This window comes from Aptenodytes patagonicus, chromosome 2 (assembly GCF_965638725.1).
Source record: "Aptenodytes patagonicus chromosome 2, bAptPat1.pri.cur, whole genome shotgun sequence".
Classification (NCBI taxonomy): Eukaryota; Metazoa; Chordata; class Aves; order Sphenisciformes; family Spheniscidae; genus Aptenodytes; species Aptenodytes patagonicus.
This window is the reverse complement of record NC_134950.1, coordinates 120,218,385-120,245,529: the sequence shown is the minus strand read 5'-3', so window position 1 is coordinate 120,245,529 and position 27,145 is coordinate 120,218,385. Positions and strand designations below refer to the sequence as shown.

The window sequence follows — 27,145 nt, the reverse complement described above, 5'->3', positions numbered from 1 at the left end:
TCCACGGGCAAGGATCTCTCAGGAAAGAAGTTAATTGACATTCACTGTGGGGACAAGGAAGCAAACAGGTATTCTGTAACAAATCCTCTGCTTCAGACTCTGATACCCAAAGGCTGATCTCAAAGGCTGCTCAGAAAGACAAAAAGGCTGATTTCAGCTGGGATTTTGCAGAAAAATCCTTGAATTTCACAACAACCTGGAAACCAAAAAGGGAAGCAAGTGCCACAGAATGTCAGGGATGCTTTGCTGACCAAGATTATCTCAGAGCAGTTTTATGTCATACAAAGGGCCAATATAGAACAATGAAGAAAAAAAAAAAATCCTAATTTATTTTACATGACAAATACAGCACTTTGGAAATCACTTAATGAGGGCTAAACAAATAATAGAGGAAAGACTCCTGAACTTATTTTCTGCAGAACTCAAAAGTTAAAAAAAAAAAAACAAAAAACAAAAACCCCACAACAAAAAAGCCACCTTGGGCATTGATTACTATGAAGCTTTTTTTGTGCAAGTAAACACAGAACTGTCTTCATGAGTCTGAAGACAATCGATACAGCAAGCATGAGTTTACCCTGTTTCAAGTCCATTCACTAACAATTTGTATTTACAGTTCCACAATTATTGAAGCACTTTTAATAAAAATGTTTCTTAACTACAGTATGTAGTTTTAATAAGGTTAACTTCACCTGACTAAGATTTCAGAAGGCAAGTATGCATTTTTCAGTACCACATTTGTTTTATGCAGAGCCTTTGCATTTAAACTGTTTCCTACTAAAGCCTCTAAACACTTCAAAATGTCTTCTGCTAGGAAAGAGAGGCAAAAGAAGCGAATCAGTACCATTTTAATACTTCTTAGCAAAGAGCTGTATTGCTATTATTGAGAAAGAAAAAAAAGCATTATGATGCTGATAGAACACACTACAGACAGATACACAAACTAAACTTAAATTTCCTAAAGTTGGGAATAGCTTCCTACAGTTAAGAATGTGTTCCTGTGGTTAAGAAAAACACGTACGGTGTTATTATAGTTCTCACAGCCTTTGTTTGCCAAAACTGTTCACCTGGTTGACCCAAGTTTTTAAGTTACTTGATTTCTACCTAAAAGGAGATATTTTTAATGTTTTTTGAGCAATCATCGAACTTTAGGCCTTTTTTTAACTTTAAGACCATCATAAAACTGAGGGTTATTTCAAATGGTGCCAGCATCAAACCTCAAACTGGCACAGTTGCAGTCTTCATTGAGGACCAGATCCTTTGAACAGTTTAAGAGAAGAAGGCAACATCACCAAAAAAAAAAAAAGCTTTTTGCATGCACACATTTTTTTTTAACAGAAAAAAATAGAACTCTATGTCCTTGGGGTTTCACTTCATATTCTTCACGCTTGGCATCAACAACATTCTTACTCCAAAGTATCGTTTTAAACAGCAGTTACAATAATTCTGACATTTGAATTAATAACATCGCCTTTGCTGTTTTGTCACTGGATGATTCTTCCTAAAGCAACGTAGGTTGTTTCAAAAAGTGTAACATCCTTATTAGTGTTAAACAGTAAGCAATATGTCATAACACTAGTAGGCCAATACACTATAGATTTAAAAAAAGCCAATGAACCATAGGTAAAACTACGTGATGCAGTATCTTCCCACTGAAGACAACTGCAAAAAGTAGAAAGTCCACCTTGTTTCAAATTACAACATTAAGAACCATGTTCCAGCCCTAGAGAGCTTCTCATAAAACATACAACAGAAAGTTAATACCAACTTTTGTCATGATTGGGTTTCATCAGCAAGCTTTTCTTCCAAATGCCACATGGCTCTATTGAAGTATCACTATTCCTACATTGAATCCATTTTAAAGACTACTGACTTAAACTGACATTTTGGGAAAAGAAAGGAGGCCAGTCTTCTTCTTGAGGTAGACTGAGGTCTCCTACAACATCTAGACTACATAAAGCTTCTGAATAGTATACAAGCGAACAATTCCCTAGAAGACTTGGAACAGGGAGCTCACATTTGCAAGAGAACCTGCCAAAGCCCTGTAAGAGATCTTGAACAGTGCAGGGACAAGAATATAGCTCATTTGGCTAACATACACAAGTCTTTTTCTACTGTAAATTATGGTGTCCCTTACAATTGAAAAGCTGCTTGCCATACTGCCAAGAAAGAACCCATGAGTATCCATTTCTGGAAGGGCAGAACACACACGGTGCACATTCTCAGTAAGAAGGCCTTAGAGCAAAGGGGTATTTCCAGAGGCTCAGCCACTTGAATGAAGAGCTGAAAGCAAGTGTGTCAGAAGTAGGTAGATCAGCTGTGCACTTCCTGGCAAAGGACTAACTCGGGGAAGTGTATTGACCATGCAATAAGAAATATGCCAAACAAAGCACTGCCCCATTAAGTTGAAGACCCATCACTTCTCATTCATCACAAGCAAGAAGGTCAGTGTCTGAACACGTCCCAGCAGTGAAGTCAGATGAGAAACAGACTGCTGAATTTCTTACTCCCAGGGCAGTACCCTGCTGAGGCTGCCTGCTCTGATACCTTTCTGGCAAGCTGTCTTCTACAGACTTAATCACACCTGTCAGCAAATGCAAAAGTTCTACAAGTTCTCCCATCCCTACAGCCGACAGGAAAAGATGTTGCACAGTCACTCCCAGCACAAGGAGAGAGAACTCCAGCCCGAGTAGGACACTGCTATTGCTAATGTACATAGCTGTTTCACCTGCCTTCCTGGACAATGATTTTGCATTTCCAATGCCACCAAAGTGCATTTCCTACATTAAATGGGAAGTGCCCAACACAGTGGAGAAAAAAAAAAAAATCTCTTTTTGCATATTGGATGGGTCCTTTCACTTGAACAGAGTATCTGGTCAGTGGTGGAATTATCCATTTCTTCAGTAAGAAACATCTCCATGGAGTATATAATGAAAAGCCAAGCACGCATGCATCTGAGGTATAATTCAGCAGATATTGGCATAAAACAAAGCGAGCAGCATGGCTGAGAGGTTTAATTTTCTTAGCCTCAAGACAGGATAGTCTCCACTCTCTTTTGGAACCAGGAAAAAGCTGTACTTACTTTATTGTCATCTACAGCTGATAGGAAAAGACATCATTCTAAAGCAATATCCTAGGAAAAGGACCTCTCGAATGTGAAAGGCAGTTTAAATGAGTGGAACTTGCAGTAATCTCAGCCTACGCTCAACACAATTTCTACTTGTACTAGCAGTTCTGCTTGGTCACAGAAGCCTGAAGGAAAAAACTGCAGCGAAGGACTGCTTCAGCTGCGGGTCACTGACCTGACTGGAGATATTTGTGAAAAGGAAAGAAAAAGCAACACAGTTAATGGAGCTGCTGCTACTTCTTCCTCCAAGGCTGAACTGCAACTTAGTATGTATACACGTATATATGAAAGAGTCAGAGAAAACTTAGGCAAGCAGGACCAACAGGTGGCAGAACCGTGAGGTGAGCAGTTATGAGCCTGAAATACCTGTAGCCAGTGTTTTTGAGGGCAAGGTGAGAAATGACATTCCCACTGAATACAGGCTTGGAATGGAGTGGTGAGCAGAAGGATTTGGGACTGCAAGATACGGCAGAGCCTTAATAAATCAGCAAGAGCAGACAACTTCAGGAACCACAGATTTGCTCCATAAAGATGGCAATTTTGAGGCTGGAGAAAAATCTCAGGTGTCCTTTAGGCACCTACAAAGAAGACCCTACAGAAAGTGGATGTGAAAGAGCATCGAGGTTTGTTTCTAGCTATAAAGATCCATGAAGTCTCAAGATAAGCAGAATAGGATGCCCTAACTGGACGCTTCAAAGACCATGGTTCTCTGCGGAATAAAGCTCTCTAAATCCAGCATTTTGTCCTGTAATGACCATGTGCTTCTAGACACTTGCCCTGTTCACGTACATTTCTCTAGTAGCCATTTTTAACTACTGTCAGATGGAACAGTGGACTATATAGACCTCGTCTGACCTAGTATCATTGTTCATATAAATAATGTTATGGGAAACTCCTCACTTCTGGAAGAGACTATGACTTGATTGACTTGTTTAAGAAAAACATTTGGTATCTACACTAATGTTCTTTATTAGGCTAGGAGATGCAGGATTTGTAAATACTATGCAGAAGGGTAAGGCTCTCAGTGCAGACATTTAACATTTCTATCTGCTAGCAAGCTTGTTACTAGAGAGAACTAATTTAAACATTGGTAACCTCAAAAAAAAGTATGGAGATGGAGAAAAACATTGAAAGATACAAATAATGAGCAGCAGGAGTAAAACGAAGACTAGCTGGTAGAAATAAAAACAGCGATAATAGCCTTGCTGATCAATGGTAACATATGGAAAATGCTAAAAGGAAAAGATTGAGGGCTAACTCAAGGAAAACTTGACGGGGGGGGGTGGGGAGGGGGTGGTACACGGGACACCACCAAAGAAGACTTAAACTAGGAAGCATATAGTTATATGTAATGAAAGAAATCTGTGCACAAGCAGATTAATAGACCTGTAAAAGTTTCTCCCAGGTAGACAGCAAGAGAAAAAACTAGAGGTAGTCAAGAACAACTGAAGACTGGAAGACAAATTTCCACTTTCTCGCTATTTGGTGAAGAATACAAGGCGTAACATCTTTCCTACAAAATATTAAGGCAAAAATTCTCCATGGTCCAGCACCTGAGCAGTCTGCACAACCACGCCATAGATGCACATACAGACAAGCATTCAAAGAACAATTTAGTCAACATTATAAAGGCCAGCCAAACATTTAATCCTAAATTTTCAAAATTCTGACTACAGACATACTGACAGACTAAAAAAAAAAAGAGGGCAAACAGGTGCACATGTGAACACTCCTCAGTGTTTTCCAGAGTTGAAAGGAGACAGTATAAAGCAAGGAATGACCAAAGTTCTCTGGTTTTGGCATGCTTAGATTTCATCCTTATTCCATGTATTATTTCATTTCAATTTTTTGAAGTTTGGCAATATAGGAAAAGGAGGAAAAGCAATGTAATCATTTTTGGGTTTTTCTAATCTCCTTCACTCCTGAATTTTTAGATAAACTGAAAAAAAAAAAAAAAAATCAGTCGAGCAGTTATTCTGTTCTGATTTCCCTTCCCCTGCTCTCCTATCTCCGTGTTTTTACTGCAGAGCACGTAAAGTGAAAGTCTACACGTAAAAACGATTTTACATTAAAAAAATCTATATTTAATAAAATATTATTAAAAGCAGCACATACTGAAAGAAACAGGAATCCTGAGCATTCAGTTCTGGTACTATATATGTTAGTCTTGCATGCAAAAACCACCATGCTTCAGGATAAAGGAGATAATAGTATTATTACTTATTTGTGTAATAATAATAAATACTAAGAGTCAATGTCAAGAGATAACTTCCTTTAGGAAGTCTTCTAGGTGGTACTTTCTGATTCATACTGCTATCAATTTTGAGTTATACGCTGGCAGTGTTGATCCCGCCCTATAGGAATCTTTTCAATTTATTAGGAATTCTGAAGATCACATTAGAAAAACAATAAAAAGTCAAAACATATAGCTATATCTTATTAACATGAAAATACTTAAGGCAGCTTGTCTGGCATGTGTATCTTCTGTCAAATTTTATCTTTGCTTTGCAGTTCACATAAGGGAATGTTATATGATTAGGAACATGAAAAAATTACTTACTCTTACGAAAATCCCTTACTGAAAGAATCAATTATTCCTAAAAAAGCCACACCTGAAGCATGGTATACTTCCACTTAATTATATGTTTTTCTGAATGTGTACACAAACCATCAAAAAAGCTGTCACTTCCTTAGCAGTAAACAGTTGCTTTTGTTAGATTACCCCCGCCCTAAAAAAATGCGGATTTCCCTGCTCAAAGATTATAATTAGTAAACATCACCATTATACTGCTTTGAAGTCTACCATGCAAAAAAATCCTGGCAAGGGTTTTGGCCCTCGTTTTTTATCTTTCACAACCAATTTCACAATACTCTGACAGTTTAAGGAATAATAATAAAAGTCATTCAGGTGTAATATACATCTCTGTTGAGGTATATGGTTGATGGCTAGTCCTTTTTAGCCATGTGAAACAGCGCAGACCTACAGTAAAAATTTCATCTACACAGACCTACTACAGAATTTCACAGTATATTTATATATACAGTAAGCAATGTGTGGATTCCATCAGAAGGACCCATATATTCATTTTACCAACACAACTGCTATCTCCAGATGTTAATTTTATTTATAACATGAGAGGCCTTTCTTTATAAGCTAAATGTACATTCACAAAAACAGACATGTACACACCTTTACATATGAATAATTACGTAAAACAGGGTCCTTTGCTGCTTTCAGCTCTGCAAAAATACTGCAGTCATGAATTAAACATCACCTTCCGAAGTTCTCTGTTTTGTGCCTGCTCTGGCAAGGTTTCTGGGAACACCGATTAGAATCTAAATAGCTTTACGTTACCTCCAACCTTAGGCCCACCAGCTGATCCTGGCTTTCTTGCACTGTTTGAAGGATTTCCTGGCTTTTTAGGTGCTGGAACCTTGAAGGCTGAAGCAGCTGATGATGGCCTATTTCCATCCACTGACTCTTCATCATCAAAGCTTTTGTCTAGAAAAGGATACATTAAATAAAAATACAACTATTAGAATGGATGTATATTTATTGCCTAATCAACTATTCTGCTTCACATTTCATAGAATTTTGTAAAATGAATAAATAAAATCAAGTATTTATCACTTTGTCCTCTGTCTCTGACCTAGGAATAAAATGACAATGAGAAATAAACAGCATTTTCTACATGTTAAGTTCTTACAAAATATTATTTTGCCTTCATAATTAACCACTGTAAAACTGAACATAAAAATGAATCCTACACATTCATTCCCACAAAGGGAAAATATCTTTGCAGAGATTGAAAATTTTGCCCATTTCTGAACATTTTCCCCAAAGGAAAGCCCTTTATATAATTTTTATCATTCCAGTCTACCAAAGACAAGCGCTTCTCCCTTTTCTTCTTTTACTCATGCATGCATTTTCTGCTACACATCCTCCCACAATGTGTCTAACCAGCACTCCCTGTCTCTTCCACCCAGATTTTTTCAACTTACAATCACAGATCCTCTTGCAGATCAGCCGCCTCATTCCTCTGATAGCTCTTCAATCCCCTCACCCTAGGACGGACCCAGCACCTCACATGGCCACACGCAGTAAATTCTCAATACTAATCAAAGATTCTATCAAAAACTGCTCGCAAACACCCTAGATCCACCACTGAGATTTGTGCCGGCATCTTTCTCTCCCTTCCCCGCACTAGGTGCCGCACAACCAATGAGCTGCAAGGTGACATCATCTTCTGGGAGCCACTGCCAGAGGAAAAGGTGAAAATTCTCCATGCAAATAAATTCATTCCCACACATGGTATTTGCCACTATTCCAATCCTTCATTAAAAAAATTAGACAGACAGACAATACTCTGGGGTTTGCACTTCTCTTTCCTGTAATTTCAGGTTTGTGTATTTTTAATCAAGAAAGAAATTCACCTCTAATGACTAAATAAAATAGCCTCATACAAAATATTCAGCCTTCAAAGAAAAACCCCAACATATTCCAACAGTAGAACGTAACGGTTTCTCAATCCACTTAGGGAAGAAGAATTTATCTATAAGCTTGAGCACGGAAAACATAACAGCCTATGGTTCCTGTAATAAATAAAATGGGCGAGGCTGAGAGACAGCTGCACTACAGTAATGGAAGACCAATTTAGCATATTACCTGCTGTAAAACCTGCCATTTCTAAAAAAAAAATAAAATTAATTGCAAAGCTTTGTCATCTCTGGAATGGTGACTATTTACCCTTTGCTTATTCAGAACTTGCTCCCAGTGAAATGTCAACTATATTTAATAATATAGCCTCCCAAAGGAAGGCAGCTTTCATTAAAAGGGTAAAGGAAGGTTTTGTCCAACCGCATTTACAGCACCATCAAACATTGGAACACCCCTCGTTTAACATGTCCGAGATCACTGCTGCTATGGTTAGTACATTTTTCTAGCATTAGCAAAAAGCTGTGTGTTGCACTAACAAATCTTCATGATTAAAGAAGAAACAAACCACCACAAGAAACGTCTGGATGCATCTCGACAATTTTCACTAACATTATTTCCTTCTTTCCTACAAACACTGATTTTTAAGAGAATCTTGCTAAGAATAATCGTGTTTGGGTATGTAAATGCTCAGAATCGGGGAAAAGGCATCAGCCTCCCCCCCCACTAGCCTGTGTGTTGCCATGGAAACAGCACTCCCACTCAGCATACAGGCTGAGGCAGAACACATTTTGATTCCTGATGCTTTTACTCTTAGTAGCTTAAATAGAACCAGACATCAAGATTTTTGAGCAGGGAAAACCACTAATCCAAATGCCAGAGTAAGTGCAATGAACTAAAGACTGTAATAGAAACGTAAATAGTAATGGTTAGTATCTAGGATACCTGCAACATTACAGGTAATTTTAAAATAGCATTAAGAAATATCTTGTAGATCTTTAAACAGCATTAAAAGATCAACGCTGAGACATGAATATGCTATTATAAAAACTGATTAAAAGTGAAAACGTGCTTTTCAAATAAAAATGTTTTTGTTGCTGCATTTTTTTTTGGTTTAATAATGAAACAGGCTAGACTTTCATGTTACTATCCAACAGCACTACAATGCAGGATTGATACACAAATATTGCGCAAGAAGCCTTTGAGGGGAAAAAAAGTTATTTGCAGTACAATCTTAAAAATAGTAAGTGAGCATTTTGCTCATTTATGCAAAAACTCCTAATCAAGGAAAACCTAAACAAGCTCAAACAACAGTGTACTTCAGGAACCAAAGGCTCAGATAAATTAATTTTATTCTTACCAAGCTATTCATTATGGAGTATTGAAGATGGAGAACTCTAGAAGTTACTGCTCAACCCCAAAATAGAATTTCAGAAAAATGCAGACCCAAACATTCCCTGCTACTGGCACATTGTGTAAATTATAGGACAACTGTCTTGGTAATACCGTCAAATTGCTTTGCCTAGTTAAAGAATATTTTTTTCATACATTTAAAAATATTGTTAACAGTGGATTAAAAACCTACACTATGAAATATTTTCATGCAGTTTCTTCGTCCACATAAAACCTAGCTTTTAAAATAAATTCTTCTTATTTTAAAATGTGTAAGTATTTTTGAGAAACATAGAACTGATCTTAAGTACTGATACATGGGCGTTCTTAACTGGACTTTTCATGATTTATGTTAAAATAAGTTAAAAAATTAAAGTACAGTCACTAAAAGTGTTCCAAAATTACAGCACAGTACCACAAATGTATAAAATTAACAGGTGAAAAGGATCTTTTTTAATTCTTTTAAGGCTAAAGTGATAACGCAGCTGAATTTCTTCTGTTGTGGGGTTTTTTGTTTGTTTGTTTTTAAATAAACATGAGCAGGAAGATTTTGTACCGTCTTTACAGAAACCAGAGGTTTTCTCCACCCTTTTGGGCTTTTACACTTTTATTTCCCTAGGCTCTATTAACAATGTAACCCCAATTGATCTTTAGGGACATTCCATTTTCAGAAAGATGCTTAACAGTATTCGTGAAGATCTGAAACCTGAAGCCTGTATTTATAGCAGTTAATGAAACAAAAGCATCATATTTGCTGCCAGTATGATCTGCTTTCCATGTGCTCTCACTCACGCGCAACAATACGCTTGTTTGTATCTCTTATAAAAGCATTTCCATATACTTCAGCATACAGAACCACAGCTCGAGGTAGAACCGTTACTCCACAGGGTATAATCAAGGTGCAGTTCTGCTCAAGCCAGCTGAGCCAAACTTGTTTACTACATGCCTTTGGCTAGCCAATGGACCAGGGCTGGAGCTCCTGACCGCCAACATGCAGAGTGTGACAACGGTTGTACTGTCAGTATTGAACTGTGACTGTAATGGTAGTTTCATGCAGTCTGCAAACAAAATTAATTTCTACAACAGAAGTAATAAAAGCCCAAATATAATTGATATTTCAAAACAAATCTATCTGAAGGATGCAAACACTTTTTCATTCTCGAATGGCTAGATAATTTTCATTCTAGGTAATTCTAAAGGCCAAACACCACTTTCAGTGTATCAAACTTTACATATGCAAATACACCTGACAGCTGAGAAAGCGCTATCCAAACAGCATTTTACAACAAAGCTCTAAGCTACTAAAAACAGGAATAAAAAGCTGTATGAATTGCTAGCAATGTACAGAACATCTTAAACAAAAAACACAATTGATGAAAGACACTGAACCTCAGGTAAATCTCATAAGATTGTTCTTGTACTCAGTATCTTCATTTTACATCACAATGGGTAAGAAGAGTTTTGGAGGTAAGCACACCCCACAGCAAAGAGCTTGGAATCTAGTATTGCCAAAAGCTCTAAGAAACCTGACGAGCAGCAAATGTTCTCACTCTGGTACAAGTTCTCTTCCAGACGAACAACTTCAAAGCAGAAAAAAAAAGAAAATTCAAGAAAAGGGTGTTCTTATATTCAGAAAGCTAGAAACACAAAATTCAACTTGCAAGCATTAGAAGTTTTCTCTTCCAATAGAAGAGAGAGATCGTACCGCAGAGGAGTGTTCTGCAGGTACCATGCAGCAAGTGAATCGGTATCAATGAACTGCTGTACATTTCTACAGAACATTTCAGAGGAGTCAAAAGAATGGTTCTAGTAAAAAAGCCACCAAACCAACCTGTATGACACATCAGACCCTAGAGTTTACCACACTTTCAAAACTTGGGGTTTACCAAAGTTATTCTAAGATTAAATACAGATGCAGCTGTTCAATTAGAAACACAGACCAAAATTCTGAACCATCACAAAGGTTTAAATATTAAATTCTATGCCATTTGCACTAAAAATAACTAAAAGATAATGTGATATCTTTGTGCCTTGTGGCATTACTATTGGGGGCCAGATTACAAATATGTAGTATCCGGTTTTTAAAGTATTCAGAGATATCAAAGAATAAGCATTTACAATCAAACTTGATACTCAAAGAACATTCTGGTACTCCCAATGCTAAAAACTTCTAAACAACCTATTTACTGCAATTTGGCTATAAAGCAATAAGGGTAATTACAGATGTATTCCGGGACAAAGGAGACTCTAGAACTTTTCATATCTAGAGAGAAAAGGAATTTATTTTTAAAGAAAATTAAATTAAAATATATTTATTGTTACCGTAACTCAAGCCTTTGCCATAGCTGGTCTTAAGATTCATAGAATTAATGTGATGTTTAATATCTAACATTTTGTAAGTCAGTCAAAAACAGAAGAAAGAAATATATTATCTTCTACACAGCTGTAGAAATAGAAGATATATATTCTACTCATGCTACTCAGAAGCAGCCACTCAGAAGTTAACTGATCCTAAAGCAGATCCCCAAGTAACACCACGGGGCGGGGATGGATCCCCTGCAGTAACACTGAACTAAAGCTGTCCATAAAGGCAAATCTCACTACTGTATCAGCATCGAGATCTTACATATCTAACTACGTATCTGCTACTAGGGTTGTAAATACCAACTTGCAGTATTTACAGTAGATCGATGATAGTCGAACCAGAGAACATAGTATCTTTAATAAAACTGCTTTTAAACTTTGACTTTTGTTAAAAACGTGCCCTTCCTATATCCATTTTCTTTTCAAGTATTGCTAACAGATACTAGATGTTTTTGAACTACTGCTAACAGTTCCTCTTTCACACGGCAAACTGTTTATAATGATATGATTGCAAATTCATGCCCAAGCAAAACAATGACAAGTAGATGAACTCCTTACATTTCCCAAGTCACTCCCACATCCTGCGCCTACCAAGACACCGACTGCCAGTCTCCCTTCAGTGATTTACAAACATAGACTGCATCAATTACTTGGAACATCTGGGACTGGGTCGTTAGCTCAATTCCAGCTGAACTGGTGCAGCCTACAACAATTTCTGTCAAGCATGAAAATGAAGCTGCAAGCACTACAGATGCATCAGGTTGGTTGATCCTTCTAATCCATACTTCAAGCCAATGCCCCACATCATTTAGTGAGCACTTTATCCCTTACACATCAGGCATTCCATACAGCCCGAATCTGTTTGTCCTGACACAAAGGACAAGATTCATTTGCCTAAGCACAGCCATCTAAAACCAGTTTAGACAGTCCTGAGTAACCTGTCTGGCCGCCAGCTGACATTCCAGAAGGGCACAGACCTCTTGCAGGTCTTGTGTCACACTTCTTTGCTCCATGGGGCTAGCGTGGATACTGCAAGGCACCTCAAGTGGCATTAGATGCCTATGTCTAGGCAGCTGAATCACACCTAAGATGCTTTAGATCTACCGTAAAGGCATAATTCCTGGGCATTGTCCCTGTGCCAAAGCAGATAGAGGGATCTTGAACCATTAGGACACAAATTCTCATTCAAAACCAAAAATCTGCTTCCCACAATGATGGAGCATGGTTCTTCAGAAGACGACAGAGTGTAGTGACAGAAGTAACATGAGACACTTACTGATGGATTTAACTTTACTTCATGGTACCTCCTTCTGTTTCTCTTTGCATTCCTGAAGGAGGCAACTGTACCTATGATTCAGTGCTGGCAAACAGTTCTTATGTTCTGTGCAACATATTCTGATGCTCATCAGCAAAAGCTAAAACTCTTACCAAAAGAGACTCCTTTTTCCACTGTAACCTCACGGAGGTGGGAGGATAAAAAATACCAATGACAAAAGTAGCTAAATAATACAACTTGGTTCAAAAAACCCCCAATGTAGTAAAGCCAATTGTGAAGCCAAATATATGCCTTCACGTGCTAGTTTTTCAGGCAGTTCCAGTGGACTAGTGCCTTTAAAAAAAGAATAAAAAAGGCAGCAAGCACAGGGAGCAGCAGTCAGTAACAGGAATGAGGCAAATATTTATCAGTTAAATTTATGCTGTTGATCCAATCTCAAATTCTGATAGTTCCCCTAACTTTTCAACAAGCAAAGCAGAGTACAGCTCTCCTACATTCCATTGATCAGCTACAGCACACTTACAGTGTGTTACAGAGGCTCACACCAGATGTGCCTTTTTCTTGTTGTTCTGGTTTGTTTTTTTTTTAAACATGAATCTAAATGAGTAAGGCAAAAGAGAAGATGGGAAAACTGCAAAGAAGAGACTTTAGAAAATAAATATTTAGGAGTGGCAATGGCACTTGTCACAATAATTAGCCACATTTCTTACAGGCTTATTCTAATGATACTAATAATTTATCCATCTTCCTCAATAGCTTCATGAAGGAATATGTTCAAAAAAGATTAATTCAGAAAAAATATAACATATTCCAGTAGTATTTTCCTGACCTCAAAGAAAAACTAGTCTTACAGTTCATCTTACTACTGTCTGGCTGAAATACAAGATTTAAATACAGGTTTCAAACAAAGCTGCAACAAGCCAGAATACGCAACTGAGCTAATTTTGCTTCCAAGCAAAGCTTCATCCCAATTTCTAGTTCTGGAATATCTCCTTTAAACTTAAGTAAGTTATTTTCTCATTTTTACCTATTAAAGTTGAAGACAGTTTCTGCAAATCTTGCTATATTTTTTACCTTTGCAGCATCTGTAAAATTATTTCCACAGTCCAATTAAATTTGTTAAAATAAATAAAACATTCCTTTAGTCAGTTTTAAATTCTTGCAATTGGCCTTTCTTTGTTATACATTTCCCAAATGCTACTCAGAGCAACCGAGTCAATAGGTTGACTCAGTAGCTGTAACACAGAAACTGATGGGAATACTCCTGTTTTAGCACAAAGTAAGATATGCTATCTCAGCATGGGTGTTTTGCTCTCCTATGAAATGTTAGAAGTAAAGCTGAGAAGGGCAGTAACTTCTGAAGCAATCAAGATTGCTATCTATCTAGACACTGATTAAAATGAAATTAGGTAGTTCACTTAAAATAGTAATAAACCCCCAAAAATTAAAGGCTTGAAGAGAATTTTTACTTGATGCCTGATAAATCTGTGAGCCACAAAAGAGACTCATCATTTGTATCAAAAGTTATGGTTTATTTAACTGTTGTAGCCTGTCCAAATTCAGACCTCATTTTTGGCCTAACACTTCACTCTGTTGCTTAAGTTGCCCACTGAAAAAGCTATCACTTCAAATATTTTCTTGAAGTACAAACCCCGCTATTCACCTTTAAAATATTCTGTAACTCAACAGCTAGTCTTTGCTCAGTAGGCCTGGTTTCATTACTGTCTTCATTACTAGGCTCCAGAAGTAATTTCATTTCTTTCTTCACAAATTTTCTTTGCTTGTACATCAAGTATCTACTTGATGGAGATACAGTACCAGTATTTTCTTCAGTGAATCTAATAGCCTATTTTAAAACCAATACATTTAATATGAAAACATGTTATATTTAGAATCCACTATCTATAAATTACAATAATATGACTAGCATTATCGATGTATTTAAGGACCATGATTTTAGTATCTAAGTCAATCAAACAACTGATATCCATTGAGGAAGAAACCATTCATGGCATTTCCAAAACGTAATTCATTTACACAGAAACACTTAAAGAGTTTAATGATTTGATTTCTCAAACTATCAATTACATCACAGCAAAGCTAAGAGAGGCAGACGTAAGGACCATGTCCATTTACCTTTAACATATATCACATGTATGCGTGATAGCAAAGGGCCATGTGTTATGTATCATATAGTATCAATAAGAAGGTTTACAAACAGTGAGCTTAAATTGTGATTTACTATTAGAGGCTGACAGTGACAAATTTACTTCTATCACCAGAGAAATTATTTCAGTAGCAAACACTTGCGTTACTTTTTAGTGTGGCAAATTTCTGTGTGTTAAACTCAATTTGTACATTGAAAATGTAAAACAGCAAGGCAGATTTACAAATAAAACACAGGTCCTAGAGGCAGAAAGTGTAATATGAACACACAGCAGATAAAATGTAGAGAGATCTGTTTTTTTAAATTTACTTTAAATTCCTGTAGTTCAGGAATTAGAAAATAATATTAATCTCTGAACACAAAAATGTGCACACCACAGCACAAAATAAAAGGGGTTGTTAATGGTCTGAGCTCACTGACCAACCCGTTCTCTACCTCGCATATTCAGAAGTGGAGGTCAAGAAATTATGGCAAATTATCTTTAATTTACTCTCAATGCTCCACCTTCACTGTCGGAGACAATACCTGTGGTTTTTAGAGGAGAGACTCTCCTCAAACTGGACTTCTTATAAGAAGCTAAAAAACTCACATCAGGTCTGGAAAATCTGAAGTGTCTGGTATATAGCTAGGCAGCTTTAGTAGGTGCCATTTCTCCTCTTCTTTTGTGAGAACATCATCCAATCCCAAAATAATACATACTGACTGCTTCCCTCAGTGTTTCTAAATAGTTTGCAAAAATTAACTCAACACCGCAAAGATATTTTAGACAAAAACAATCTACACAGAAATGCTTTTGACCTTTAAGTTCAATAGCAAACCTCATATTGTGTAAGTTGTTTGACCAAAGGACTTTTATCAGGTCAACACACAAAACAATCCGTAATGATAAAAAGATATTTTGTCAAATATAACTCTACTCCTGTTAATTGTTTAGAGGTGATCATGGAACATCACAGAGCTCTTGACATTTGATGAAAGCAAAAATATCCAATTTGAAGAAAGTAAGTTTCTTCTGCAGGCTGTTAAGAGCTTTGTTCTACATCTTCATTGCTTCTCCTCACCTTTTCTCAGGCTCCAAATACCCATAATTTTGAGGGCTTTCTTAGTTGAAGAGAAGAATTTTCACATCAAAAACACATGCGAAGCTGTACCAGAGAAACTTTAAACCAGTAAACATGAAATGGTTATTTGCTTGTTTCAAAATGCACCTTTTTTAAAAAGAAGGAAAAAACTGTAATATCCAGACTATTAGCAATAGTCTGGAATAATCAAAGACATTTCAAAACAAATAAGGATATCAGCTGAAACACCAAAGGATTTTTTTTTTTCTTATGTAACTTGTTCTTAAAAACAAATGGAAACAGACTCCAAAAGCAACCAACACTCTTGGATGCCAGATTAAACGTATCTGGAAGTCTTTTTAGTGGACTGGCATTTCACATTTAGTGAAAACAACAACCACCATCACCACCCACAAGCTCCCCAGAACTGAACACCAAAAATTCCTTGACACTTTAAAAACGTCATTTAGAAACAGGAAGACAAAACTTACTTGTAATTGTTCTAGAATATTAAAAAAAAAAAAAAAAAAATCAAGTGCAGTCATCACTCTAGAATCTATGCTGGTTTTAAGAAAATAACTGTGTTTGTCATACGTCTGCAGCTTTGTTTTTTAAGTAAGAAATGCTCCAAGTTGCATACTTCTTCCTTAAATTTATTCACATCAATGTTGAACCTTACTGTATTCATCCATTCTCTAAGTAGAAACTGTGTCTTTTCATATAGCCCTTGGCTTGTTTACACATTCCCTCCCTCTCCCACTCAGTTGTTTCACTGTCCTACTGTTCTTTTACTGCTATTAGCAACAGTACATGCACTTTATAGACAAAACACTACTCAGAATCTATGTTAATCACTGGGAGCAGCATATGACCTTACCGTGAAAAGAAGCTTTGCACTGGTTTGGTTCAGAACAGCAATCAAATTCCAACTCACAGTATCTGTCCTTCCTTTCTCAGACACAGTGAGTAATGCCATTTCTCAATCCAATGTGCCCACCAACTGCTAATAACGGACGAAGAGGGGTGCGGAGCCATTACAGGGAAAGGAGCCAGTGCAGGCGCAGTCAGCATGTTAAAAAAAAACAGGCCCGAAGAAGAACAGAAAAGGGAACAAGCGATGCATTTCTATTTCCCAGAAGAAACTTCTTCTACTATCTGTATTTTTTTTTTTTCCAGGAAACAGCTCTGAATGGTACAAAGCACCACAGTTACATCCTGCCCAATTTCTAGGCCAGTGTAGTAATTGCTTTATTATCACCATTCACAGGACTCTGTTGGTTTAAAAAGCCTCCTCCCTCCTACCAGAGGAAAAGAAAATCAGAAATACACATCAGAAATGCATGTGCACTACAATTATATATATATATTTTAAATCAAGCTAATGTCTCAAACATCACTATAGCCTCTGTACCTTCAATATGTCCAATCTTTTTTTCAGTCAAAGTAAAATATTAAAGCTGTATAGCACCCACATTTTACAGAAACTACTAATCAGATTAAATACTTAGGAAGACAGCCTTCCCTGAGAAGAACACCAGGGAATGGAATATAATTGTTCTTGTGCTCTAGGACCATGCATACATTAATGAAGTATTCTGAAAGAAGACAAAACCCATAATTTGATATGCATATGTAGTAAGATATAATTCTTATTCATAAACCAGTCACATACGCTTTATCACCTGAAATCTGACAAGTGCTTAAAAGTCATGAAACATCATTACATTGTACGCCATTTAAATAAAAATCCACTAATAAATAAAGAAGTAGATTTATCTCATTCATTATATGATTCAAAAGAGCATACTTAGTATATACTAGTCCAACAAATGTGTGCACCAAGTATGTCCTCTTACAAAGCTGATTATATGCTTTTAGATAGCCCTCAAATACCTTATGTCTGGTACCGCAATACGTTTAGTACATCTTAAGAAAACCTACGTCTAATCTTCCCTTCACGGCCCCTCATAGTTTTAGGCAGATAATTTTGTCCTTATTCTAATTACCTTGTTTAACTGGGAGCAAGACAGTCCCTTACCCACAAAATAACAAAGTAGCATAGCACAGACTGACAACAAGGTGAGAACGCAGGGATGGAAGCCACTGAATTACAAACCCTGAAGAGAACGCACAATGCGATGTGCCGCGCTGCAATTCTGCTGGCGACCTCCTAAACACCCTGATCTGGTTATCAACAGATAAGGGCAGAAATGTACTACCCTCTCCACAGAACAAGAAATCCAGAGCGAGGAATGGTTCTTGACCAGTTTTCCTCAGCAGCCTCAGAACACAGCTTGCAGGTCAAACACAGACCTAAATTCACACAAGTATGTGAAATGCCTTTAAGACTGAGATAGTGCATGCTCTCCCACTGGCACGCATTCAGTACAGTAGAAGTAACAGTCCAATCGTTTGCTGGGCCACAAACACAGTACTATTTTTTTTTTCTCTACAGTCTTCCAACAAAAGATTGGAGAGCTTGAGACAGTTAACGTGGGGGCAAACAGAAAATCTGGCTCTTCCCTTTAATCTTTACTTGAGAAATCAGATTAAGATTCAACTGTTAAGCACCACGTTTTATTTACAGTTCTGCTTGTGCTCAAGAAAACTGAAAAAAATTCCAAAAGGTTACAATAAACCAGTGTCTTGCATTCAAGATAAAATGTTGAAATTACCACCTCTGTATAGCATTTCCAAACATACTCTGTGCAATTTTGTAACATATCTAGGCTGATTAAGTGAGCAAACCAAATGAAATTAAAAAATCTGTTCTCTGAAGTATCTGCACAACACCTTCCAGAAAATCAGCATAGCCTTACAAATAATAAGTTAAACATACATACTGGCCACAACAAAGTGACATTTTGTCAAGAAAAGACATTTCTCAAAGGCTACAGTATCACTAATCTCAAACCAGATTGTTTCTTCTATGTTGCATATATTAGGAGAATGTACAGGATATTTGCAAAACAGAAGACCATGGCAAAACCTACACTGAATTCCGAAAAAAGATCAAAAAGTTTTCTCAATAGTAACTAAGGTTTTGTTTTCCCTAGCAGTTTCATAACACAACATCAGAAGACTGAATTCCTTGTAAATGTGGTAAGCAGTAGTTTTAAGAGAGACCAACAGCTACATAATCATCCTACACAGTTAATTGTATCTGGCATTATTGCTCAAAGCTCCTACACAGAATGTCAGCTGACTGCCCGAACAGTACTTTGTTCTTAGTGCCTTTGTTAATGATGAATTAAATTATACAGAAGAGAGCTCCACAACCACCCTCACTTTATAAACCTCAACCATTACAGAACCACAAAAATCCTATGGCTTTGCCTGGAGAATACAGTTATTTCTTAACGCGCTACAACTTGCATCCTTAATCTGCGAGTTACCACAATCCATGTTTACACCATGAAGAACTGTGTTGCTTCACAGGAAGTTAACAAAGATGAAGAAAAACATTCCTAGAAAAAAATCTCAACAAGAAAGAGCTTACTACATGTTCAGTTCTACAAAGACCACGACTTCCCTTGCATCTTACAGATGACAAACAAAAATACAAACATCAGAGAACTGTCTGAATTTTTTTAAAACTATATAGTCCAGCCTTAATTTCACTGCTCTGGTCACACAGATTATCTCTTTCAGCCTCTAACGTATCAAAGAACTAAGTGAAAAACACATATTTCAGGACACCTTAAGAAAAGGTCTCTCAGGACTGTTACTACCAATGTTTTAGCAAATTCAGATAAAAGATTCACCTTAATCTAAGTATGTGATCTTTACAAGACCATCTTCCTTAACGTTATTTAAAACTATATATATAATCATTTGTAAAAACACAGCCCTCCAACTACATTCCTAAACTTGCTGCACGTCAAATAAACACTTCTCAAGTTTCTCTGAAAATAATAATGCATATATAGAAAGTCATCAAGTTATTAAGCTCAAAATACCTGTCTGTCACGCAAAACCAAGAGATGTGATAAAGGTAAAACATATGTCCAGTTTTTGATCAAAACATAGCAATATAGTCTGTATTGCTTTACTGACCTACTTTCCATTGGTTTGTGTAACAATACACCGTGCAGTGAAGGAAACGGAGTAACATCCCATGTCTTTAATAAATACCTATTTCTAGCCCTAGAAGCAAGGCACTTTTATGGCTACACTAAATTACTATAAATTTCTTCACAAAACTGCGCAGATTAACATACGCTTGTTTACAAAGCGGTATAGTAAATTCAGTCTTATCTTACAGAGCTGTCTAACACAAGTAACACTGAGACAAGAGGGGTAAACAGAATGCCAACATAAAAATGCAGAGCGGAAGCTGCCAGCGCTGTAAGTAATTAAGATCACGGACCATCCCAGAAATCCATGCACGGTTAAAATTTAAAAAAAGACTGGAGCTGCTATGCGCGGTGCCCAAGGTACCCTCCAGCTGCACGTACCACCCTGGAGCGACGCCGGCGGAAGCCAACTACGTCAGGGTAAGATGTCAACCTGCCATACAGGAGACCTAACACACTTAATACAGTCAAACCTTGCTTTGGGAGGCGGAAGAAGAGGAGCGGAGCCCGGCGGCCCGCCTTCCCCTTAACCGGAGGGCATCGCCCGGCCCCGGCGGGCCCCTCCGGCCACCGAGCGCCCCGACCGACCTGCGCGCCTCGCCTGCGATACGGCACCGCTCCGCTGGCAGCCCTGCGCCTCCACAGGGCTGCAAACAACCCCCACCCCCGGACCCCCCAACCGCCGGACAGGGCAGCGCCGGTCCCCAGCGGCGCGCACTCACCGTCCCCCACAGCCATCATGCCGCGGCGGTGCCGCGGGAGGGCAGGCGCGGCGGCTGCCGGCTCCCTGCCGCAACAGCCGCCGCCACCCCGCTTCAAAATAGCAGTCCCGCCTCGCCCGGGAACCCCCTCCGCGCCGCCCCGCCCGTCCCGGCCCCGTCCCACCGGGGACTCTTACTGCGCTCCTCCCCCCGCCCGCTCCCGCCGCGACGGTCACGTGCCCCGCGGGGTCCCCTCCTGCTCGCCCCCGCTGCCCGGCCCCGCCGTCCCGGCCCCAGCAGCCAGGGCAGCGCAGGCCCCCGCCCGTAAGGCGGAATTTCACCCGTAAGGTGAAGTTTTCCCCCGCGGGAAGCGATGCAAGAGCCTTACTGCTTTCTGCGCAGCTGCCTTTATTAGGATAGGCATTCCACAAAAAGAAAGAAATCAGAAAATAAGTGAAATAAAATAAAATAAATAGAAACACAGGAAGCAGATGATAGCTCATTGAAGAAAGCTGCTCTTTCACAAGACTTTTTGGAAATCCCCTCGAAACTTTAAGAGAAAGAGCTTTTTAAAGCGTGCATGCAACAGATGCTGGAGAGCATTTTCCAGTGGTATGGAAATTATCATGAGAACCTACCCAAAACCTGAACTTGTTTACAGTTTATTCCCAAATCAATGCTTTAAGTGACATAGTGAAGGTAGAAAGAGCGCGATCCCACAAAGTGGTAAAAGGAGGAAAGAAAAAAAAAAGTACTTCCAATTTACTTCCTCTTGCCTAAGAAAAAGTTTAAAATGCAGATGGACACACAACTGTAACACACACTGAGCTGTGCAGCGCTCGTAAGCCACGCATTTGCAGGAGCCAGGGCACAGTTCCCCGTACTAATAATTCAAAAATTCATACAAGTGCCTTAAAAACCAGCAGAAGCATCAGCCTGCTGTGGCCCTTTACTTCCAAATGGGCTTAAACTGACCGTTACGCTTCACTGGTCAGTAAATTTTCCTATTTAAAAAAATAAACCAGCAAGAATCACAGCTGAAATTTAAAATAACGTGGCTACATTTTGACCATTCGCATCGAGCAAGCAAAAGAAATACCTGTAGCTCAAAACCCTATATAATGATCATGGCAGCTATCACTAGTTTCCGTATTTCCCCAACTATATACATTCATACTGTGCCACACTGGTGAGCTCTGTCAGAGTATGTTGTCATTGTCTCCATAGTAACTGTATTTCCAAAAAGAAAACAGCAAAGGGAAATAAAAAACAAGAGCGTAATGTGGAAAAACAGATACACATTTGTGCTATAGATTTTTGCCCCCCTCCTTTTTTTTAAGGAGAACACTCAACTATATCTTTATCATCCATTACACAGCTCCTCCACAACAGTGATAATAACATCACTGTATCCTACCTGTCACGTTTTATGCTCAGAAAGCTAACGCTATGAGGCATACCATTAAAATGGGAAAATTGTACGGGTTGAGTAGAGATGTACAATTTATATTCAGCTCAAATCATTCTGTCTGCTGAATGAGGCAAAGTAGAGAGGTCAGTATTATTATTTTCCCAACTTTTCTTTTAATTCCCTGTCTCAAAATTTACACTACTACTCAATATAGGAGTCTGTTTAAATTCTCTTAGAGAAAACAGTATTTACAAATCTCAGGCAGTAGAAACAAGTGCTTTTGCAGCTTTGAGATTGGCTGCCAGTTCTGTTTCCATAGAAATGAACATTCATTTGCTGAAAAATGGGGAGGTGCTTTAAAGAACCTTCTCCAGTTCGCAGGGATACATTTCTGGTGGAGTGAAAGGGCAAAACTAGCAGCATACGTAAGATTTTGCTTAACAGGCAAACATCCTGACATGATTCTCTTAATATGCAACATCATTAGTAATGTAAACAAACCCCAAGGTTTTCACAGCAGCTAATTCATTCACATAATTCACATTAAAGAAATTATATCTGTTTTTACTACCCACTGCTGAGGGCATGCAAAGATAGGGGAAGGGGGGAAAAATAACTAAAAAAATAATCATCATCATCGAAGGTCAGTTGGAGAGGCAAGTTAGCAGTGTGATATTATTTAAGCCTGTAAGTCGTCCCCATCAAGCAAAAGCACTAAGACTCTTGCCCAGTCTTATGTTAGACATGGTGCCTCCTCATCTGTTGGCTTTTGAAACTCCTTGGTACATATCTTGCCTCAATTATTCCACCCATACTTGTTTCAATACGCTTTTCACCTCGTCCACCCTCCAAGAGGATCTGTCAGTCTCTAATGGTAACTCATTGCCCTCCTCCTCTTTACAGTTTCATCAAGGATCAGATTCAATAAAGGAAGACGGTAACACAAGACTAAAGGGACTGTTCACGCCAGGTCCACTCTAACACAGTCACAGGGATAACATGATACTACATCTACCAGCGTTCATAAGACTGCAGGTATGGTATCTTTTCCCCTCCTCCCTATATTTCTCCCACATACTTAAGCATATCAATAAAACATTTTTAAAACCTGTCATGCGTTTAATCATGTTAGTACAAACATTTTTTTAAATACATATTTGTTTTGATTATTAAAATACTATGGAAAACATTCTTGTATTCAGATTGTTTAAAGCTGTGACTTTTGAGGTTTTTTTTAATTTGGGGTGGTTTGTTGGTTTTTTTTTTTCCTCCTAAGTACATGCTGAATAAAGAGACTGAACAACTGACATTAGTATTGTTTGATAAAAGAATCCTAAGTCACATCTCTGGATTCTCCGAAACTAGGTCAACACAACAAAGATTTACTACCACAGCAGTGTCACTCAAGACTATGAAGCAGCTGACATCTTCCACAGTTGTATTAGCAAGCCCTTCTCTATCCATCACCCACTGAAAAGAACCCTCACCAGCAGAGTTAACTTATTTGGGAAAGTAACTCAATCTGGCAAAAAGCCATTCCTTTTGCTGGTAAAAAGGTCCACTACGGAGCTGCACCAGTCTAATTAGATTTAAGCCTGTTGAACAGTTTTTTTGCCTGCTCCCGCCCTCTTTAAAAACATAACCCTATTCCCCCCTACCTTCCCAAACCCTACTCCAAAATATCCAAAGCACTAAAAAAAAATCCTCAGCACTGTAACAGATGTATTTAGACATTAAAATTTGGCCTTTATCCAGAGATGTTTGATAAAGCTCCTAAAAGAAAAGTTGGTAACAAGGCTACAGGAATTCAACAGTAACTTTCAATCTGCACGCGCAAGCAGTAAATACAAATTGTCCTTCAGAGAATAACGAAGGACAAAGCCAAGATAAAGCACTAACAATGGAAGAATCTTTTCAATAACATTAAAAAATTGTCTAGATGGATGCAACAGACAAACTAGGTTCAAGCAAAAATACTGAAACTAACGTATTAGAGGGATTCTGTCTCTATGATACCAAAACTTATATCATAGTAACTTTTGCACAGAAATCACCACCTACAAGATAAAATAAATGGTTTATACTCCCATAGATCAGCATTAATATCTGCATTTTACAGATGAGATAAAAACAGCTTAAAGAAAAATAAACTTATTCAGTTCTCTTAAGATAGAGACAAAAAGCTCAGAAGTGCTATGCAAACTAGTCCAGCAATGTTGTATATCTATTTTCATATATATTTAAATTATTTCAATGCATTTATATTCCTTCATATCCTTCTCCATTCTCCTGAGAACTACCAACAGAAAAAAATACATGTAAAATGCATCTTTGAACCTCTCAAACCTATGCAGCAGTATTAACTTCAAATGCAAAAGATAATGGTTTACCCTTCCACAATGAGTAAATTCACAATCTAACATAACATTTATGTAAAACATTTTTCCCTAAAATTAGTATGCTTTCTTTTGGTTTTTTTTAATATTAACCCTTACAAATCTATTTTTGTATTCTTTAAGTGTTCAAGAATAGCAATGTTTTATTTCAAAGCAGAATGCAGCATAGAAACTCTTACTACCTCAAAGAAAAGGTTGTAAAAACACATTCCTTTGAACCTAGTCTCTTCTATTTTCACACTAAGAAAAGGGTGAGAATATTTAAAATGAAAAGGTATATTTGAGTACATTGACAAATCATATGCATTCCTCAAAGTATTTCTACTCCTGCATAGTTATACTTTCTAGATCTAGCAAAGCCTCCTTTTCAGTCAGCATAGTTGCTTTGAAAGGAAAATGAACACTAGAGAACCCTCCCCTATAAAACAAGATCTACTGATTCCTTGCAGAAGACAGACAATGAGGCTTTCAAAAACAACTGTATTAAAGCCACTGCCACACCACCTCCCTTGCTGTGCTGTTACGTAAGTCTTCTCTTAAATTATAGTTTTAAGTAAGAAAGAACTATGGTTTTACTCTTTCATACTATAAAATACTATATCAAGAATGCAGTAGGAAGCAACAAGGATTCTCTGTGCAACAGGTTTTCTTTTCATGAAATACACCAAAAATAAAGATCCCAAACTCAGTACAGTCAAGATAAAGTCTTAACTTCAACATTTAAGTGTCTCTGAATGCTGCAATCACCTATTTCTGTAATTTAAAACTCCATGTATTAAAATCATTATTCATCATTTTAACCGAGAAGAAATCAAACACATTCATCACTAAATTACCATTTTATTTTAGAAATACACTGTAAGATAGGATAAAGGTTCATTTGATTTTTTCCCCCCATGCATGAGCACATTGCAGGATTCTTGTATCCTCTACTGAGCACACATGTAACTTGTTAAAGATTCACTGCTTGTTTCCATGCAGTTTCAACACCTTTTCCCACTGTATTCTGAAAATACTTTCAGTAACACAGTATAAGTTTGTTTCACCGTCTCAATTTTCTTAGTACTTACATATGTTTCTAGTCATCCATCTCACATTGATAACACTAGCATTTAAATATTTATATTAATCTAAAGCTGATTATAAATAGATGATCTTTCATACTCACCACTGATGCTACTTAAAATCATATTTCCAGAGTTTCTTACTTCATCAAATTTTGCAAAGATTGTTTGCAACCTGTAAAGAACAACAACAAACATATTTCCACATCTCTGAAATCCCCCAGGTTACTGGTAGAAACAGAAATCAGTTTATTATCACATATAAAGCAGTAATACAGAATATACAAGGGATTAAGAGTATCTAAAAACAATTCCCAAAGGACTCCTCTTAAGTTAGTTGAGCATCTTCACACAAATGCACAGAAAACTAAGTCAACTTAGCAAAGAACAAAACTGAGCATCGTTATTAGCATGATTAAAAATAACTAAAATTCTGAAGTTCAGGTTCAGTAATAGTATTGTGTTCAGATGACTGTGATATTACCCTATTTATACACAACACTAAAAGGCAACAATTTGAACTATGCAATGTTCATGTGGGGAAAAAAATAGGGATTACTATTTAATTTGTTCTGAAACAATTACTAATTTTCCTCAAAATTTTTGTTCCTCAAAATTTCCTCAGTTTTGTTCTGAAAATACTTTTGTTTTAGTTAGCACTTCCACAGGAAAAAAAAAAAGGAAATACTTTTTTCTAAACTTAAGGTACACTAAACACTTTAGTTGTGTTCAACACACACACCCCTAATTTAAACCCTCACAATAGAAAACACTGCAAGCGCTTAGCTACATGTAAATAGCAACCCCCCCGCCAAAAAAACCCAAAAACCCAAAAAACCTCTAGATTTGCAATCCAGTCCCACAAAGTAGAAAATGCTATTCAAGCAAGAAAGCTTGCAAGAATAAGCAAAACACTTAAACAGCCGTTTCTCACCACTTCTGCAGAAAAGTCAATAAAAGCAGTGGCAGTATCTCACAGAAAAAAGTGTGACCCACAGGCTAGCAATGGGTTTGTAATGAGATAATACACTGTTCAACTGCAAACAATTGAGAATATTTTCTTACATTTCTCCAGAGACCTTTCTGCATTTTAGACTACTCAGAATATGGTAATATCTAACATGCACGTGAAGTTTTAGCTACAAGACTAGCAGGACCAACTCCTGACCTTAAATGCAGAGAGTTATGAACTACAAATCTCATGATAGTCTGCAACTCTCCGAACAGGTACAGTTCAGCTACATTACACCATTACTAGAGACCATATTACCCAAGTCAAAATTTGCTACAAGAGCAAATACTGAAAGGCTCTGTTTACAAATGACAATCCAAACTATTTTAAGACAAACCAAGAAAAATGGGTAAGAACAGTGCTTGGGTATGAAAACTCCCACAATACATAAAAGAGCAAAGTCAAGGACACACAAGGATTTCACTTCAACATTTCCTTATGCACACACCACTTGTACTCAATGATCCGTGTAGAGAGGCTGTGCACTCTCACTGTGCACAGTCTACCTTCTCTGACAGACCGCATACCCCTTTTATTCACTGGTACCTCATTTATCTAATAATGAAGAATGCGATAAAATCATGAAACGCAGCCAGACAACAGTATAAAAAACCTGAGCCTTTCCCCACACTTTCCAATGTTTTAGGACTCTCACAATGCATTATT

At 37.6% G+C, this 27,145-nt stretch overlaps 1 protein-coding gene across 50 annotated transcripts in view; it reads right to left on the bottom strand.

The window, feature by feature from the left end:
- CLASP2 (cytoplasmic linker associated protein 2) overlaps nt 1-27,145 on the bottom strand; it is a 148,387-nt gene that overhangs the window by 82,842 nt on the left and 38,400 nt on the right. For 39 of the 50 annotated variants that reach the window (XM_076330917.1, XM_076330936.1, XM_076330931.1 and 36 more), the window contains 2 exons: nt 25,572-25,642; nt 6,480-6,626 (listed from right to left, as the gene is read on the bottom strand). In XM_076330917.1, the coding sequence (XP_076187032.1) occupies nt 6,480-6,626; nt 25,572-25,642 (218 nt within the window). Of the gene's footprint in view, nt 1-6,479; nt 6,627-7,126; nt 7,333-20,617; nt 20,702-25,571; nt 25,643-27,145 lie in introns of those variants that run through there. The other 11 variants (XM_076330949.1, XM_076330951.1, XM_076330954.1 and 8 more) reach the window with 2 other exon arrangements.